At 48.8% G+C, this 16543-nt stretch overlaps 1 protein-coding gene across 3 annotated transcripts in view; it reads right to left on the bottom strand.

The window, feature by feature from the left end:
• The window catches only part of OS9 (OS9 endoplasmic reticulum lectin), a 175273-nt gene that overhangs the window by 8648 nt on the left and 150082 nt on the right, over nucleotides 1–16543 (bottom strand). For all 3 annotated transcript variants that reach the window (XM_075337094.1, XM_075337096.1, XM_075337095.1), the window contains one exon: nucleotides 3476–3585. In XM_075337094.1, coding sequence (XP_075193209.1) covers nucleotides 3476–3585 — 110 coding nt within the window. The remainder of the gene's footprint in view (nucleotides 1–3475; nucleotides 3586–16543) is intronic.

Below are 16543 nucleotides of genomic sequence, written 5' to 3'. Positions count from 1 at the left end.
TGGAGTGTCATTTCTCAAATGGTCTTCCAATTGCTGAAGCCACACCATCAAAGACCGGGCAACACAGGCGCTGGTCACGGCAGGGCGCAGGCCACCTGCTGTGGATTCCCAAGTTCCTCTCAGAAACCCATCAGCCTTCCCTATCCAGCTGATCTTTAAGGGACCCTAAGTCCTCAAACGGCAAGGTAGTGGAGCGGGAAGCCTTGGCAATAGCGACATCAATCTTCGGGGTTCTATCCCAGGAGGTAGACGACTCCCCATCCACTGGGTATTTTCTTTTAAGGGAAGAGCTAAGGTTCAATCTTTTGTCCACTTTTCTCCACTGGTCAGCTATGAGACCCTGAACCTTCTGGGGAATAGGAAACCCCTTACGTTTTTTGGAATCCAAGCCCCCAAACATGACATCCTGGGTAGATTCGGGTCCCCTGGGGTTCACCATGCCCATGGTCGAACACACCGCCTTCACCAAGGGTCCCACGTCCGCAGTAGGGAAACAAGGTCGGCCACCTTCATCGGAAGTCAGAATCAGAGGGGGAGGATCCCGAGGAGCCTGACGACCGAGAGTCATGAGCCGAACCCGCCGAGGTATCGGGAGTAGACCGCTTAGGATGACGAGATTTCTTGCGTCTCTTGCCCCCCTTAAGGGATTTAAGGGACTCCTGTACTTCTGCTCTGATAATGGAATGTAATTCAGACGAGAACCCTGGCCCTTCTTTGAGGAGGGTCTGTTGGATAGAGCCTGCACATAGGGCCTTGTTGTAATCAGTAGACAGGGAGGATTGGCATATTGCACATTCCTTGTGACGCTGCTTGGAGGTACACTTTTTCTGTACCTAACAAAAGAGGGGACACGGAAACGGGGTCTTAGTAACACGGCTGACCACGAAGTTCACTCACCCCCACGACTCCTGGCAATAGCGGATCAGGAGGCGGATTCTTATCTCCCTTGGACCTCTTGGGACCCACCGACCGAACGCTGCCCGGACTGGACACAGCATTCCTGGAACGATCTGCTGAGCCGCGTTCTGAGCCACGCTGTGTCGACTCCTTACGCTGCTCCTTGCTGCGGGGTGAATCTCCTGCCATAATAGAGAAGAATGGAGTAGAAAAACTCACCAGTCCCAGGCGCCGGCCACATTTTTAAACTGAGATCCCTCGTTACAGGGGCGCCGCCATCTTGGATCCTAGTGCGCATGCGCACACCAGTCACTTCCTGGTCGCACTGCGCACGTCACCAGGGTACACGTGTCACTTCCGGCCGGAGCGTCCTGCTTCACTCCAGCGTGCTGCACAGCAGGGACAAGCCTTCCAGCGGCCGCCGTGAGTGCGCACATCCCTGGAGCTCCAGGCCCGCGCCTCACCGCCGCAGAGGTCTGAGACCGAGGGGGGGTGCATCCAGGCCCGAGCACCGGCTTCTGGTAAGTACCAGGCTTCCAGACTGGGTCGGACCTGGGACAGCAATGGGTTGTCCATACCAGGACAGGAAACCAAACTGATGTGGAGGAGAGGTGCCGCCTTTTTATCAGTGGGTTTCCTGTCCTGATGTGGGCGGAACCTATCTCTCAGGTGGTGCTGTCATGGGCGGCAGGGAAAATGTCCCAGTTTGCTCTCCCTTCCCCTAATGCTAGTCCTGCACACCAGACTGTCTCCTGTTCAGTTCTTTTAGATTCCTGCAATTCAGAGACCTTTGGTCACATGACTGTGAAGTCAAAAGGTCCTTAAACAATCTAAACCTTGGAATACAACTGCTTGGGACCCTAAGAGAGTGGGGCCCTGAGAAATTGTGAAGTTTGACACCACCTTAACACCAGCAATGACTGTAACTAGGGATTATTTTTGGAGTAGGGCTTATAGTTCAAGCATACTTCAAAAATCCTGTAAAATCATGCTAGGGCTTATTTTTGGGGTAGGTCTCATTTTCAGAGAAACAAGGTATAGTTCTTCTGATTCACTATGTCACTTACCTCATGTTCAGAGCATTGCAGGACGTTAGGTATCCATGGTTACGACCATGCATATAGTCACAGTTAGTTGCCCGTGGTCATAACCATGGATAGCTATGGTCCTGCAATGCCCTAAACATGAGGTAAGAGACACAGTGAATCAGAAGTATACTCTCAATTAGAAGTGTAGTAGTTGCTATTATTAATTATTATTTTTATTATTATTACTACTACACCTACTACATAATGGGATAGGAGGATAGGATCTTTGAGATGGATATACCCCTTTAGGCCACACATTTGTGATTCCATCAAGGGTTCTGTCTAACTCCCTGAAAAAAAACTACAATTCAGACACTTCACAGACTCCGGATTTGAAACAAAGTGCAAAAATGTAACCTTGAACCCAATGTAAGATTTTTTTTTTTTTTTAATTTGATATCAGTTTCTGAAGTTGGAAACAAACCCGGACGTAACATGCAAATGGCATTAGGACAGAGGGTCACGGGCTGTTCCTTTCATCTATCATGCTGTACAGCCTCACAGGTCACAGGAACCTTTCCTCATGATATCATCCATCTTAGCAATCAGGAAGTGTATGCGTCCTTCAGTATATTTATGAGGGATGGTGAGAGAAGAGGTGAGGGAGGTGATTTTTAAATTTATATTAAATTGTGTGTATGTGAGTAGTTATACAACTAATCACCTCTCGCCTCAAACTTATGATTTGTTAAATATTAGCTGTGGCTGGCCGCTCACTGCCTCTTGAGGTTTGATTCATCTGAAAGCCGGGAGAGTGAGGGCAGAGCTAATTGGGCTTAGGGATCGCGGGATGTAACAACCTTATGTGAGCCTCGAGAGCGTGTGCCAACAGCACTGGAATGGCACTGGAGGTGACCAAGTGGTATGTTACCAGGCAAAAACATAGGTATTGAGGAGTTGTCAGAGTAGTGGACAACCCCTGTAAGAGATATTGTGCATTTCAAGCTTGGCTAATAATCATCAACATAATTTTAAGTATTTTTACAAAAGGTTATGCTTTGATACTAAATTGCAGAAAATAGAGCGGTTAAGTGTAAGGTGCTGGGCAGCAGTTTCACAACGTGTTAAAAGGGTAGAGGTGAGTTTAATGTAATTGGTTTTAGAATTCAAGCTTTAGGCTGTGTGCACATGGTGCTTTTTTGCAGCATATTTTATTGCAGATCACATATCTATAAAAGATATCCTTACGTCAGCAAAGTCTATGAGAATCTTGAAGTTCCGTGCGCATGTTCAAGATTTTGTTGCAGAAATAATCTGTAGCATGTCAATTCTTTCTGCGCTTTTAGCTGCATTATCACCATTAAAAACAATAAAGAAAAAAAAAAAAAAAAAGCATAAAAAATGTGGCAAAAATGTGCGTTTTTGCAGCAGCGTTTTTCCTGCCAGGAGATGCAGGTCGGGATGCAGAATGTCTGCAGCGTGTGCACATAGCCTTCTTGTGTTTAAAAAAAGAAAATAAAAAACCAACAAATTTATAGTGACATACATACCAATATATTGAAAAATATATCTTTCAAGTTCCTTGTGTCCTCTTCTGAAAGCCAGTGTCCATCATCATCGTCACCAAACCCCCCGGTAAGTATCTTTATCTCTATTTTACCTGTTTCAGATGAATAAAAAAAAAAACACAAACAATTGTAGCTTTTTGTAGACTCTGGGGAGGGGTGCGGGAAGATGTCATACTATTTTTGGTCTGTTTTTCTGCTTGTATTCATAGTCTGCCACTCTCATGTCAGTCCAGCTGCAGAGGCAAAAGCCAGCGTTCACTGCCCGCTGTCGTGTAGCCTCCTCACACGAGCCCTATATTGTCCTAAGGAATGCAGCCTAACTACAGATACAAGGACAGAGTCAATCTCTACCACAAATTATTCTGTTAGGCGCCATCTATCTGAAATAATTATGATTCTGTGCAGATGTGCAGCAAAGACACTCTGGAGACCAAATATATCATTTTTTTTTTAAACAACCCAGGCTTCATTTAAAAGAGAACCAACCACCAGGATTTCGCTATATAAAATAAAGACAGTGCCATACTGGCACTAAGATGCTGAATCCAGGCATACCTGTTGTAGAAAGATATATATCAGGACTAGGCCATATACAGCACGATGGCGCCATAAAGGGAGTTATCGTGCTGTGTATGGTGCCATCCTGCTGTGTAAGTTATTAATTATGTACCCATCCTGCTATATATGGCAGCATCCTGCTGTAAAAAAAGAGAATTTAGTTTACTTACCGTAATTTCTTTTTCTTATAGTTCCGTATTGGGAGACCCAGACCATGGGTGTTTAGCTTCTGCCTCCGGAGGACACACAAAGTACTACACTTAAAAGTGTAGCTCCTCCCTCTGAGCTTATACACCCCCTGGTGAGCCAGTCCCAGCCAGTTTAGTGCAAAAGCTGAAGCAGAATAGCCACCCACAAGTAGAACAGAGCAAGAGCCGGAACAACCGGAGACTCTGTCCACGACAACAGCCAGTGATAACACGCGGAACAAGAAATAGCCAACAGGCAACAGGGAGGGTGCTGGGTCTCCCAATAAGGAACTATAAGAAAAAGAATTTACTGTAAGTAAACAAAATTCTCTTTTTCTTTATCGTTCCTTTGGGAGACCCAGACCATGGGACGTTTTAAAGCAGTCCCTGGGTGGGAAATAAACAGAATAAACTAAGAAGTAGGCAGAACCTAACTTCACAAGTGGGCGACAGCCGCCTGAAGGATGCGTCTGCCCAAGCTCGCATCTGCCGAAGCATGAGCATGCACTTGGTAGTGCTTCGAGAAGGTATGCAGGCTAGTCCAAGTGGCAGCCTGACAGACTTGTTGAGCCGTAGCCTGGTGCCTAAAAGCCCAAGAGGCACCGACAGCTCTGGTCGAGTGTGCCTTGATCCCCGGCGGGGGAGGCACCTGAGTACTCTGGTAGGCGTCCGAAATGGTCGATCTAATCCAACGGGCTAAGGTCGACTTAGAAGCAGGGAGGCCCTTGCGCCGACCTGTGGTTAGCACAAAAAAAGAGAGAGGTGCACCTCCTGAGCGCAGCGGTGCGCGATACATAGATCCGGAGAGCACGCACCAGATCTAGAGTATGCAGCGCTTTTTCAAAGCGATGAACAGGGGCCAGACAGAAGGAAGGTAAGGTAATGTACTGGTTAAGGTGGAAGGGAGAGACCACCTTAGGAAGAAAGTCCGGAGTTGGATGGATAACCACCTTGTCTTGATGAAAAACTAAAAAAGGTGACTCCGCGGAGAGCGCAGCCAAATCAGAGACTCTCCTGAGAGAAGTTATGGCAACTAGAAAGGCCACTTTCTGAGAAAGACGATACAAAGAAACATCCCTAAGAGGCTCAAAAGGGGGTTTCTGCAAAACCGTGAGGACCAAGTTAAGGTCCCAGGGATCCAAGGGCCGCCGATAAGGCGGAATGATGTGAGACGCGCCTTGAATGAAGGTGCGGACCTGAGCCAGCCGAGCGAGACACCGCTGGAACAGCACTGACAGAGCTGAGACTTGTCCCTTGAGAAAGTTGAGGGACAGTCCTAGCTGCAGACCGGACTGTAGAAAAGACAGAAGGGTCGGCAAGGAGAATGGCCAAGGAGGATGGCCGGTAGAGCGACACCAGGACAGGAAAATCTTCCAAGTCCTGTGATAGATCTTAGCGGAGGAAGACTTACGGGCCCGAGTCATAGTGGAGATGACTTCAGGAGGAATACCAGAAGCCGTCAAAATCCAGGACTCAAGAGCCATGCCGTCAATTTGAAGGCCGCAGAATTCGGGCGGAAAAACGGACCTTGCGAGAGTAGGTCTGGACGGTCCGGGAGATGCCACGGCATCTCTACGGACAGTTGGAGCAGGTCCGGATACCAGGCTCGCCTGGGCCAGTCCGGTGCAATGAGGATGACTCGACGGCCCTCCATTCTGATCTTGCGCAGGACTCTGGGCAAGAGAGCTAGAGGGGGAAACACGTAGAACAGACGAAACTGGGACCAGTCTTGAACCAGAGCGTCTGCGGCAAAGGCCTGAGGATCGAGGGAGCGAGACACGTAAACAGGAACTTTGTTGTTGTGACGGGATGCCATTAGGTCCACGTCCGGAGTGCCCCATTTGCGGCAGATTGACTGAAACACTGCCGGGTGCAGGGACCACTCGCCACCGTCCACGCTTTGACGGCTGAGATAATCTGCCTCCCAGTTTTCCACGCCTGGGATGTGGACTGCGGATATGGTGGACTTGGAGTCCTCCGCCCATTGAAGGATGCGTTGTACCTCCATCATTGCCAGGCGGCTGCGTGTCCCGCCTTGGTGATTGATGTAGGCAACCGCTGTCGCGTTGTCTGACTGGACTCGAATGTGCCTGCCCGCCAACAGGTGGTGAAAAGCTAGGAGAGCTAGAAGCACGGCTCTGGTTTCCAGCACATTGATTGAAAGGGCTGACTCGGACGGAGTCCAAGTGCCCTGCGCTCTGTGGTGGAGACATACCGCTCCCCAGCCGGATAGACTGGCATCCGTGGTGAGAATCACCCAGGACGGGGCCAGGAAGGAGCGCCCTTGGGACAGGGAGAGGGGCCGAAGCCACCACTGAAGGGAGCTCCTGGTCCGTAGCGACAGAGCCACTAACCTGTGTAAGGAGGAAGGCCGCTTGTCCCAACAGCGGAGAATGTCCAGCTGCAGGGGGCGCAGATGGAACTGGGCAAAGGGAACAGCCTCCATGGACGCCACCATTTGACCCAGCACCTGCATCAGGCGCCTGAGGGTATAACGGCGGGGCCTAAGCAGAGAGCGCACCGCTAGCTGGAGAGACTGCTGTTTGATTAAGGGCAACTTCACAAGTGCCGGCAAAGTCTCGAACTGCATCCCTAGGTACGTGAGACTCTGGGTCGGAGTGAGAGTGGATTTGGGAAGATTGACAAGCCACCCGAATTGGGCTAGAGTGGCGAGAGTGAGCGAGACACTCCGCTGACAGTCTGCGCTGGATGGAGCCTTGACTAGAAGGTCGTCCAGGTAAGGGAGCACTGCCAACCCCTGGAGGTGCAGAACCGCAATCACTGTTGCCATGACCTTGGTGAACACCCGAGGGGCCGTGGCTAACCCGAAGGGGAGAGCCACGAATTGGAAATTATCCTCTCCTATTGCAAAACGTAACCAACGCTGGTGTGAAACTGCAATTGGCACATGTAGATAGGCATCTCTGATGTCGATGGATGCCAGGAAATCCCCTTGGGTCAATGAGGCAATGACTGATCGCAGAGACTCCATGCGAAAATGCCGCACCCAAAAATGCTTGTTGAGAAGCTTGAGATCCAGGATGGGCCGGAAGGTACCGTCCTTTTTGGGAACTAGGAAGAGGTTTGAGTAAAAACCTCTGAACCGTTCCCGAGCGGGAACTGGTACAATTACTCCGTTTGCCTGCAAGGATGCCACGGCCTGTGAGAAGGCGGCGGCCTTGGAGCAGGGGGGAGTTGAGAGAAAAAAATCTGTTTGGCGGGCTGGAAGAGAATTCTATCCTGTAGCCGTGAGATATGATGTCTCTCACCCACTGATCGGAGACTTGTTTTAACCAAGCGTCGCCAAAGTGGGAGAGCCTGCCACCGACTAAGGACGTTGCTGGAGCGGGCAGAGAGTCATGAGGAGGCTGCCTTAGTGGCAGAACCTCCTGCGGTCTTCTGCGGACGCGCTTTTGGGCGCCAGTTGGATTTCTGGTCCTTAGCTGAGTTAGCGGACGAGGCGGAGGGCTTAGAGGACGACCAGTTGGAGGAACGAAAGGAACGAAACCTCGACTGATTCCTACCCTGGGCGGGTTTCCTGGTCTTGGTTTGTGGCATGGAAGTACTCTTCCCGCCAGTAGCTCCCTTAATAATTTCATCCAGCTGTTCACCGAACAGCCGGGAACCAGCAAAAGGAAGCCCAGCAAGGTACTTTGAAGAAGCATCTGCCTTCCACTCTCGAAGCCACAAGATCCTGCGGATAACGAGGGAATTAGCCGAAGCCACCGCAGTGCGGTGAGAAGCCTCTAGCATGGCAGACATGGCATAGGATGAAAAAGCTGAAGCTTGAGAAGTTAAGGCAACCATCTCAGGCATAGATTCCTTGGTGAGGGAATGCATCTCCTCTAGAGAAGCAGAGATGGCTTTGAGAGCCCACACTGCTGCAAAAGTCGGGGAAAACGCGGCCCCCGCCGCTTCATACACAGATTTGGCCAGAAGGTCAATCTGACGGTCAGTGGAATCCTTAAGTGAGGTGCCGTCAGCCACCGACAACGGTCCGGGCTGAGAGCCTAGACACCGGGGGGTCTACCTTTGGGGAGTGAGACCACTCCTTGACCACCTCAGGTGGAAAGGGAAAACGGTCATCAGAACCATGCTTTGGAAAGCGTTTGTCAGGACAGGCCCTGGGTTTGGTCACAGCGGTCTGAAAACTGGAGTGGTTAAAGAACACACTCTTTACTCTCTTAGGCGAGGTAAACTGGTGCTTTTCTGCCAGGGAGGGTTGCTCCTCTGATACTGGCGGATTGAGATCCAGTACAGAATTAATAGAAGCAATCAAGTCACTAAGATCTGAGTCACCCTCGGAAAGATCGATGGGGTACATGGAGTTAGCCTCTGAGCCCCCCGTAAGGGCATGATCCTCATCTTGCGAGTCAGCTCTTGAATCAGAGCCGCGGGATGAGGAGGGGGAGGAAACCCTGCGCCTTCTCTTAGGAGGACGGGATCTGGGACCTGATGATGAATCCTCGGTGAGCTCCGATGGACGGAGGTCAGAGGATAGGGATCCTAAAGGACCCTTAGCATTAGAGGCACCCTGTGAGGAGGGCTGATGCATATTCAAAGTCCTGGACAAAAGTCCCATGGACTCAGCAAATGACTGGGATATAGACCTAGAGAAGGATTCTACCCAGGCCGGGGGTTCAGCCACAGGTGCAGAGGCAGCCGGAGAGACCACTGAGGGTGAGACTCCAGGCTGTGGCACCGCCAAGTTAGAGCAGACATCACAATGTGGATAGGTGCTCGGCTCAGGCAGCAGGAGCTTACATGCAGCACATACAGTATAAAGCTTTGGAGCCTTGCTCCTCGTGTGAGACATGCTGCTGGAGTGGGGGCTCTGCAAGAGAATGAACCCCAGGGAGAATATACAGAGGTCCACAACCAGAGACCGGCTGCGGCTTACCAGACCGCTGGAAGCGGTGTCGTGTGCCCTCCAGATCCCGAAGCCCGGACCCCAATGCACAGCACCTTAGCAGGGATGCAGAGTGCAGAAAGGCCCAGCGCAGAGTGAACTCTGCCTGAGAAATGGCCGCCGGAGCGAAGAGAGGGGGCGGGACTAGGGGGCGTTCCTGTAGGAGAGCGGGAATTGGAGGGCCATAGAGACCTGCAGGGGAGGAGACACGCCCCAGCAGTGGGGAGTGTCCCTCCCCTGTGCAGGACGGCCGCTAGGAGGAGCCGTGCCTGTCCCTCTGCATGAGTGACATGCGAGGGTAGTTAACAGAAACTAGGCCTCCGGCAAAGCCGGGGCCTAAATTTCAGCGGCGAGGCCGACGCGCAGGCACCATCGGCGCGGTTCTCTGGCGAAAGCTAGAGAACCCGCCGGAAATGCCAAAATAAATACATTCAGCATACTCTCCCCATACAATAAAGAACAGGGACCCCCAACACATAAACGTCTCAGGTACTTAGCTGCTGAGACGCAGGGCCAGGTCCCTGGGGATGAGTGCTCCGGTCCAGCAGAATCCTCAAGGGGCTGTGGATGGAGACCGGTCGCCTTCCAGGCATGGAGACCGTGCTGGCTCCCACTTCAAGCCAGAGCCCAGGAGGGATGGTGAAGGAGCACGGCATGTAAGGCTCCAGCCTTAGAAATCAACCTTACAACACCACCGACACAGTGGGGTGAGAAGGGACATGCCGGGGGTCCAGACGTGGACCCGCACTTCTTCAATCTCTTCCAAAGAGAGAAAAAAAAAAATAAAATAAATCATGAGAATGCATGTGTGGATGTATGCCTCCTGAACACAAAGCAATAAACTGGCTGGGACTGGCTCACCAGGGTGTGTATAAGCTCAGAGGGAGGAGCTACACTTTTAGGTGTAGTACTTTGTGTGTCCTCCGGAGGCAGAAGCTAAACACCCATGGTCTGGGTCTCCCAAAGGAACGATAAAGAAAAAGTGGTGTAAATATTGCCCAACTCATGTGCATTTTGTGAGAGATTACTTATTCAAATTGGTTATAGAACGAATTCTGGATTTACATTTTATGTACCCTATGTAGTTTACAAAGAAGCTCATGCAAACCGACCTCACCACTCTGCCAATCCCATCACTGGCTTCCCATTGCCCAACGACTCCAGTTCAAAACACTAACTAAGACATACAAAGCCATGCACAACCTGTCTCCTCCATACATCTGTGACCTAGTCTCCCGGTACCTACCTGCACCCAACCTACGATCCTCACAATATCTCCTTCTCTACTCCAATCTCATCTCCTCTTCCCACCACCGCATCCAAGATTTCTCACGTGCCTCCCCCATACTCTGGAATGCTCTGCCACAACTTAGACTCTTGCCCACCTTGACAAGCTTTAAAAAGGAACCGGAAGACCCACCTCTTCCAACAAGTCTACAACCTGCCATAACCCTCAGTCCACTATGGCACCACACGCCCATCTCTACCCTCAGCTACTGTATCCTCACCCATTCTCTGTAGACTGTGAGGCCTCACGGGCAGGGACCTCTCTCCTCCTATACCAGTCTGTGCCTGGTTTTGTTTATGATTATTGTACTTGTCCCTATTATGTTTACTCTTTTCACATGTAAAGCGCCATGGGATAAGTGGCGCTATAAATAATAATAAATAATAATAATAATAATAATAATAATAATAATAATAATAATAATAATAATAATAATAATAATAATAATAATGCAAACGACTGTACAAATCCGTCCGATCTGGGACCACTGCTGAAAGTCTTTTGACTGGAGCATAACCGGTTCATATATCTCAAAGTCTGAAAGCCACAGCCAGTCTATACATTATGGTCCGAGATTTGAATTGACGTTTGCATGAGCCCTGAACCTGTATTCTTAATAGTCATTGAGCAGAAAAAAGTCGCTGCCTCCATCTGATAATCTCAAGATGCACAATTGTAAAATGTCACTCTTAAATTCTACAATTCTATAATCTTGCACGCTTTCTGGTTTACCTCCACTTATTTGACAGCTGATAGAAATGTCCAAGAGATGTTTATGCCATTCATGCTAGCATTATCATCAATGTCAGCAATTATCTCCAGCGGTCAAGGGCATGTAACAAGCCATGTCCTGTGGGTTAGCTGCTGTTTGAATGACCATTCTGGTGAGTAGAAGAGCTATAGCATATAACTCTGCCCTTCACCTTTCCAAACAAGCCTACATGAACACCCTCATCACCTCACTATCCAACAATCCTATACTACTACGACGAAGATCTCCAGAACAACCACCACTCTCGTCGTCTAGGACGTTCCTCATCATTGGTGCTGAAGTGGCCAGTTTTAAATTTGGCAATCAAGTTCTTAACTGTAGAATATGGAGGGCATTGATCCCCCAATGTCTGTGACATATCACCATGAATATCCTTTGCAGACTTTCCTTGCAGAAACAATGTTATCCCTCCTCTACTCTCAGTTGCTGTGAACATCGCATTAGACGCCGCCATTTTGTTTTCCCACATATGTAGAACACTGTTGCCATAAGCAACAAATATAAAATTTTGAAAACATATATAAGACACATAAGGCTTTTATGTGATGTAACATTCATTACCATAGAAAAAAAAAAAAAAGATCACAAAGCCAAAAATTTATCAGTAGCCCCTAGTATTTGACACTATTCGCTCCCTTCTCAGTCTTATTTATTACCCACCACAGCACTGAATCTGGCCCATTATTTCAAAGGAAAAATTGATCATATCTGAAAGGAAATAGTCTCCATCTCCTAATATCATGGATCCTCCTTCCTCCCGCACTTCAGCAAGTCTTTGAACCGGTCACAGAGGAGGTCACCAGGCTCCTCACTTCTTCTCGCCCTTCTACCTGCAACAGTGACCCTATTCCCTCTCACCTTCTTCAGTCCCTCTCTCCAGCTGTCACTACCCAACTAATATTTAACCTCTCTCCTTTTACCAGAATCTTCCCCTCTTCCTTCAAAAACACAATCATAAATCACTAAATCAAAACACAACAAAAAGTCCACCACATTTTGACTAGAACTGCACTGCTAGCTACACACCTGTCTCTAATCTCCCCTTTATCACTAAACTCCTGAAACGCTCGGTCCACTTTAAGCTGGCTTTACACACTGCAACATCGCAAACGACATCGCTGTAACGTCACCGGTTTTGTGACGTTACAGCGACCTCCCCAGCGACATTGCAGTGTGTGAAACCTATCAGCGACCTGGCCCCTGCTGTGAAGTTGTAATCGCTACAAATCGTTCAGGACCATTCCTAGGTCCTTTGTTTCCCGCTGTGCAGCATGCATCGCTAGAAAGTTTCAGTGTGTGAAAGACTTTGCAGCGACTTTGTTAGCAACTTCCCTTTCAAAAAGCTGATTATCAACGTCCCCAATGACTAGCTAGGTCGCTCTGCAAGTCCGGATCGCTGTTGCGTTGTTGGTCAGGTTTGCCTGTTTGACAGCTCACCAGAGACTCAGCAGAGACTTAGGAAGGTCGCTGTTACGTCACAAAACCGGTGACGTTACAGCGATGTCCTTTGCGATGTTGCATTGTGTAAACCCAGCTTTAGAGAGAACTCTTCTTGACCCTTTAGGCTATGTGCGCACTTACCGGATTTTGCCGCGGATTTTCCGCGGATTTGCTGCATGTTTCGCTGCAGAAAATGTTCATAACATCTCTGCAGTGAATCACCAGCAAATCCTATGGAGAAAAAAAAAATCCTGTGCGCACTGGGCGGAATTTGACAGCTGCATGTTTTGCTGCGGGAATCCCGCAGCAAAAACAAGTGCATGTCACTTCTTTTCCGCACATCGCTGCGGGATTTCACTCCATTGACTCCAATGTTAATCATGAAATCCCGCAGGGAATAACGCAGGCAGCAAATTCTGTGCGGTTCACTGCATTTTCCTGCGCTATTCCCTGCGGTATTTCGCGGTTTACCTCCGGTAATGTACATCGCTTGTCTGCGGTTTTGCAGGGAAGTGATGTCATTACAGGAAGAGGAAGCCGTGCAGAGAGTAAACACAGATCACACACACACACACACATCACAGACATAGAACACATAGACACAGACACATAGAACACACATAGAAAGAACACACATAGAAAGAAAACGGAAATATAGAAAACAAAGAACGTGGGCTCCGCTGTATATTTACCGTCCAGCCGAGGTAAGCACACAGCGGCGGCCCGGTATTCTCAGGCTGGGGAGGGAGAGGGGCAGGGTTAATGTCCCCCGCCTCACTCCCCCTCCGGCAGCCGAGAATATCAGCCGCAGCTGCCCCGGCACTGTCGCATGCATTATGCGGCAATACCGGAGTGTCCTCGGCTCTTCTTGCCACCGTGTAGCAGTGGCAGCAAGGTAATACAAGGGGTTAATGGTGGTGGGGGACCACCGCCATTAACTTCAGGCTTGATCATGGCAGCGTCTATGTGACAGCTGACATGATCAACCCGTAAGTAAAGTGAAAAAAACACAGACACCGAAAAATCCTTTATTTTAAATAAAACAAACAAGCCTCGTTCACCATTAACCCCTCCCGCACCAAAGCTCCGGCGTAATCCACAGGTCCTGCGCTGCTTCCATCCAGCCGCGACTGTCACAGACACAGCGCTGAATGAAAGCAGCAGACAGCAGAGGTAATTACCGGTCATTTCCCACGGCCGGTAATGTGAACTCACTGCCGACCGTGGGAAATGCAGCGATCTGTCCTCTATCTATCTATCCCTCTATCTATCTATCCCTCTGTCTGTCTATCTATCCCTCTATCTATTCTTCTGTCTATCTACTATCTCAGAATTAAATGACTTTTTTTTTTTTTTTTTTTTTTCAATGTGCTTTATTGCATTGAATGCAATAAAGCACATCCCAACCCGCACGCGGCAAAACCGCGGCAATACCGCGAATAATACCGCGGTAAAACCGCAGCAAACTGCATGCGGTTTTCGGGTGCGGTTTCCTGCGGTTTTTTACCGCGGGTGCGGTAATCTTTGAGAGCGTGCGGAATTTTCTCAAGAAAATTCCATTTCCCAGTGCGCACAAGGCCTTATAATCCTGTTTCCACTCTTTACACTACACAAAAACTTCCCTCACTAAAGTATCTGAGGATCTGCTAAATCTAATGGTCACTATTCCATGCTGAATCCCCTGGATCTCTGCAGCATATGACACTGGTTCATCAGCTCCTCCTCACCATTCTCCACTCTATCGGTCCAAAGGACACTGCTCTCCCTTAGTTCTCCTCCTACCTCTCTGGATGCTCCTTTGGCTTATCATTTGCCGGCTTCTCTTCCCCTTACTGTTGGGGTTCCTCAGAGTTCAGTCCTTAGTCCCCTCCTCTTCTATCTATATTTTGCCCGTATTGGACAAACCATCAGTAGATTAGATTTCCAGTATCATCTGTATGCTGATGACAACCAATTATACACAGCAGCTCCTGACATCACCCCTGCATTAGTACAAAATACCAGTGATTATCTCTCTGCTGTCTTGAGCATCATGTCTTCCCTCTATTTAAAACGGAATCTGTCAAAACCTGAGCTCCTTGTGTTTCTTCCCTCAATTAAAGGGAATCAAATCAGCAGGTTTTTGCTACTTCATCTGAGAGCAGCATGTAGTAGGCAGAGTTTCTGAAACTAACCACGGTTATCTTAGATCACTCTGTGCAGCCGTTCTGACTTTATCTCAGAATTAAGTTTAGCAGAGCTGGGAGCTGTCCCTGCCCATACCCAGTCCGCTATAGAGATTGTGCATTAACTGTGAGGTGTCAAACCTTTTAGTATAAGTAAATAGATCCACACAGATCAATGAATGAAACACAGATGTTTTTACTTTTTTAACCCTCGTAGCATGCTGTCCTCAGCTTACATTGCACAATCCTGGTGACAGATTCCCTTTAACCTTCCTAAACCTGAAAGTTCCATTTTGGTGTGTTGTTCTACCATTACTCACGAGCAGCACGTCCGCTGTCTTGAGGTTATCTTTGACTCCGATCTCTCCTTCACTCCTTATATCTGATCACTCGCTCGTGTTACCTGAACCTCAAAAAACATCTCTAGAACTCGACCTTTGACTTTGCAAAAACATTTAGTTGCTCTAGTAGATTACTAGAGTGTTGCAGTAGTGCAGATGGTAATCAGTCTCCTACTTACTAAACGCTCCATTCTCCAATATATCATAAATGCAGCAGTCAGGATCATATTCCTGTCCAACCGCTATGCTAATCCCGCCACCATGTGCCAGTGTTTGTACTGGTTGCCCATCCACTACAGCATCCATTATAAAGTTATCACTCTTACAAACAAAGTTCGCAACAGTCATTGACCTTTTATAATATCCCTTTAATTTACCATGCAGAGCTCATTATCCTATTAAACATTTGATGTACCAGTAGCTATAAAGAGGAACTTCATGAAGACTCTGCTAAAACCATCTGTAGATAAGATATAACAGAACCATCATACTGTATACAAGGATCCTAAGTTTACTGTCTAAATACAAAATACTATTCCCTGCAGAAAATGGCTGATAAAACTGCGTTAAGAGGTTCATGATCTGTGTAAGGTGAAAAAATGTTTAGTTTACAACAGTAGATAAAGAGATAAGAGCTAACAATCAGTAAATTAGAAGATTACATCAACAGGAAAGGATTACATAGAATAAGGAGAGACCAGTGGCATAGCAACTGCTTTTGAAGCCTGGGGCGGCTGCCAAATTTGCCGCCCCCCTCCGTTGGCCATCGATAATCCGGAATATATATAACTTGGGTATCTTGGGTATTGGGTGACAGATGGAGGGGGGCAGCGGCTGATGGGGAGAGCGGTGGTGGATGCAGGGGGGCAGCGGCTGATGGTGAGAGCAGTGGTGGATGTAGGGGGGGGCAGCAAATGGAAGAGGGCGGTGGCAGATCGGAGGCGGTGACTACTGCTGCTGAGGCGGCGGCGCGGCTGAAAGGGGGCAGTGGCTGCTGCAGCGGTGGATCAAGGGCACTTACCAAATGGCACTTACAGGGATCACTCTCCTCAGCTTTCACGGATGAAGTGAAGCTGAGAGGAGTGGTCACCTACAGGACACCGGCCCCAGATCCAAGGTGATTGGAGAGATCGGTCACAAGGCCGATCTCTCCAATCAGAGCTGGGGGCAGGTGAAACAAAGTTCACCCAGCTCCACCCAGAGATCAGTGCTATAGCTGCACTGATCATGGCTAGATTTCAATGTGTTTCAGCCACCACCCCTCCTGAGGTCAGGCAGAGGTCCCCTCCTCCCCGAATCTAAGGTTTTTGCATTTTTGCACACCGATCGCAGCCACCGAGGCTCCGGGGCCGCGATTTCGCCATGACGTACTGGGTACGTCATGGGTCG

This window comes from Anomaloglossus baeobatrachus, chromosome 2 (genome assembly GCF_048569485.1).
Source record: "Anomaloglossus baeobatrachus isolate aAnoBae1 chromosome 2, aAnoBae1.hap1, whole genome shotgun sequence".
Classification (NCBI taxonomy): Eukaryota; Metazoa; Chordata; class Amphibia; order Anura; family Aromobatidae; genus Anomaloglossus; species Anomaloglossus baeobatrachus.
Note: the sequence above shows the minus strand (reverse complement) of the source record. Positions and strands in the feature narration are given on the sequence as shown.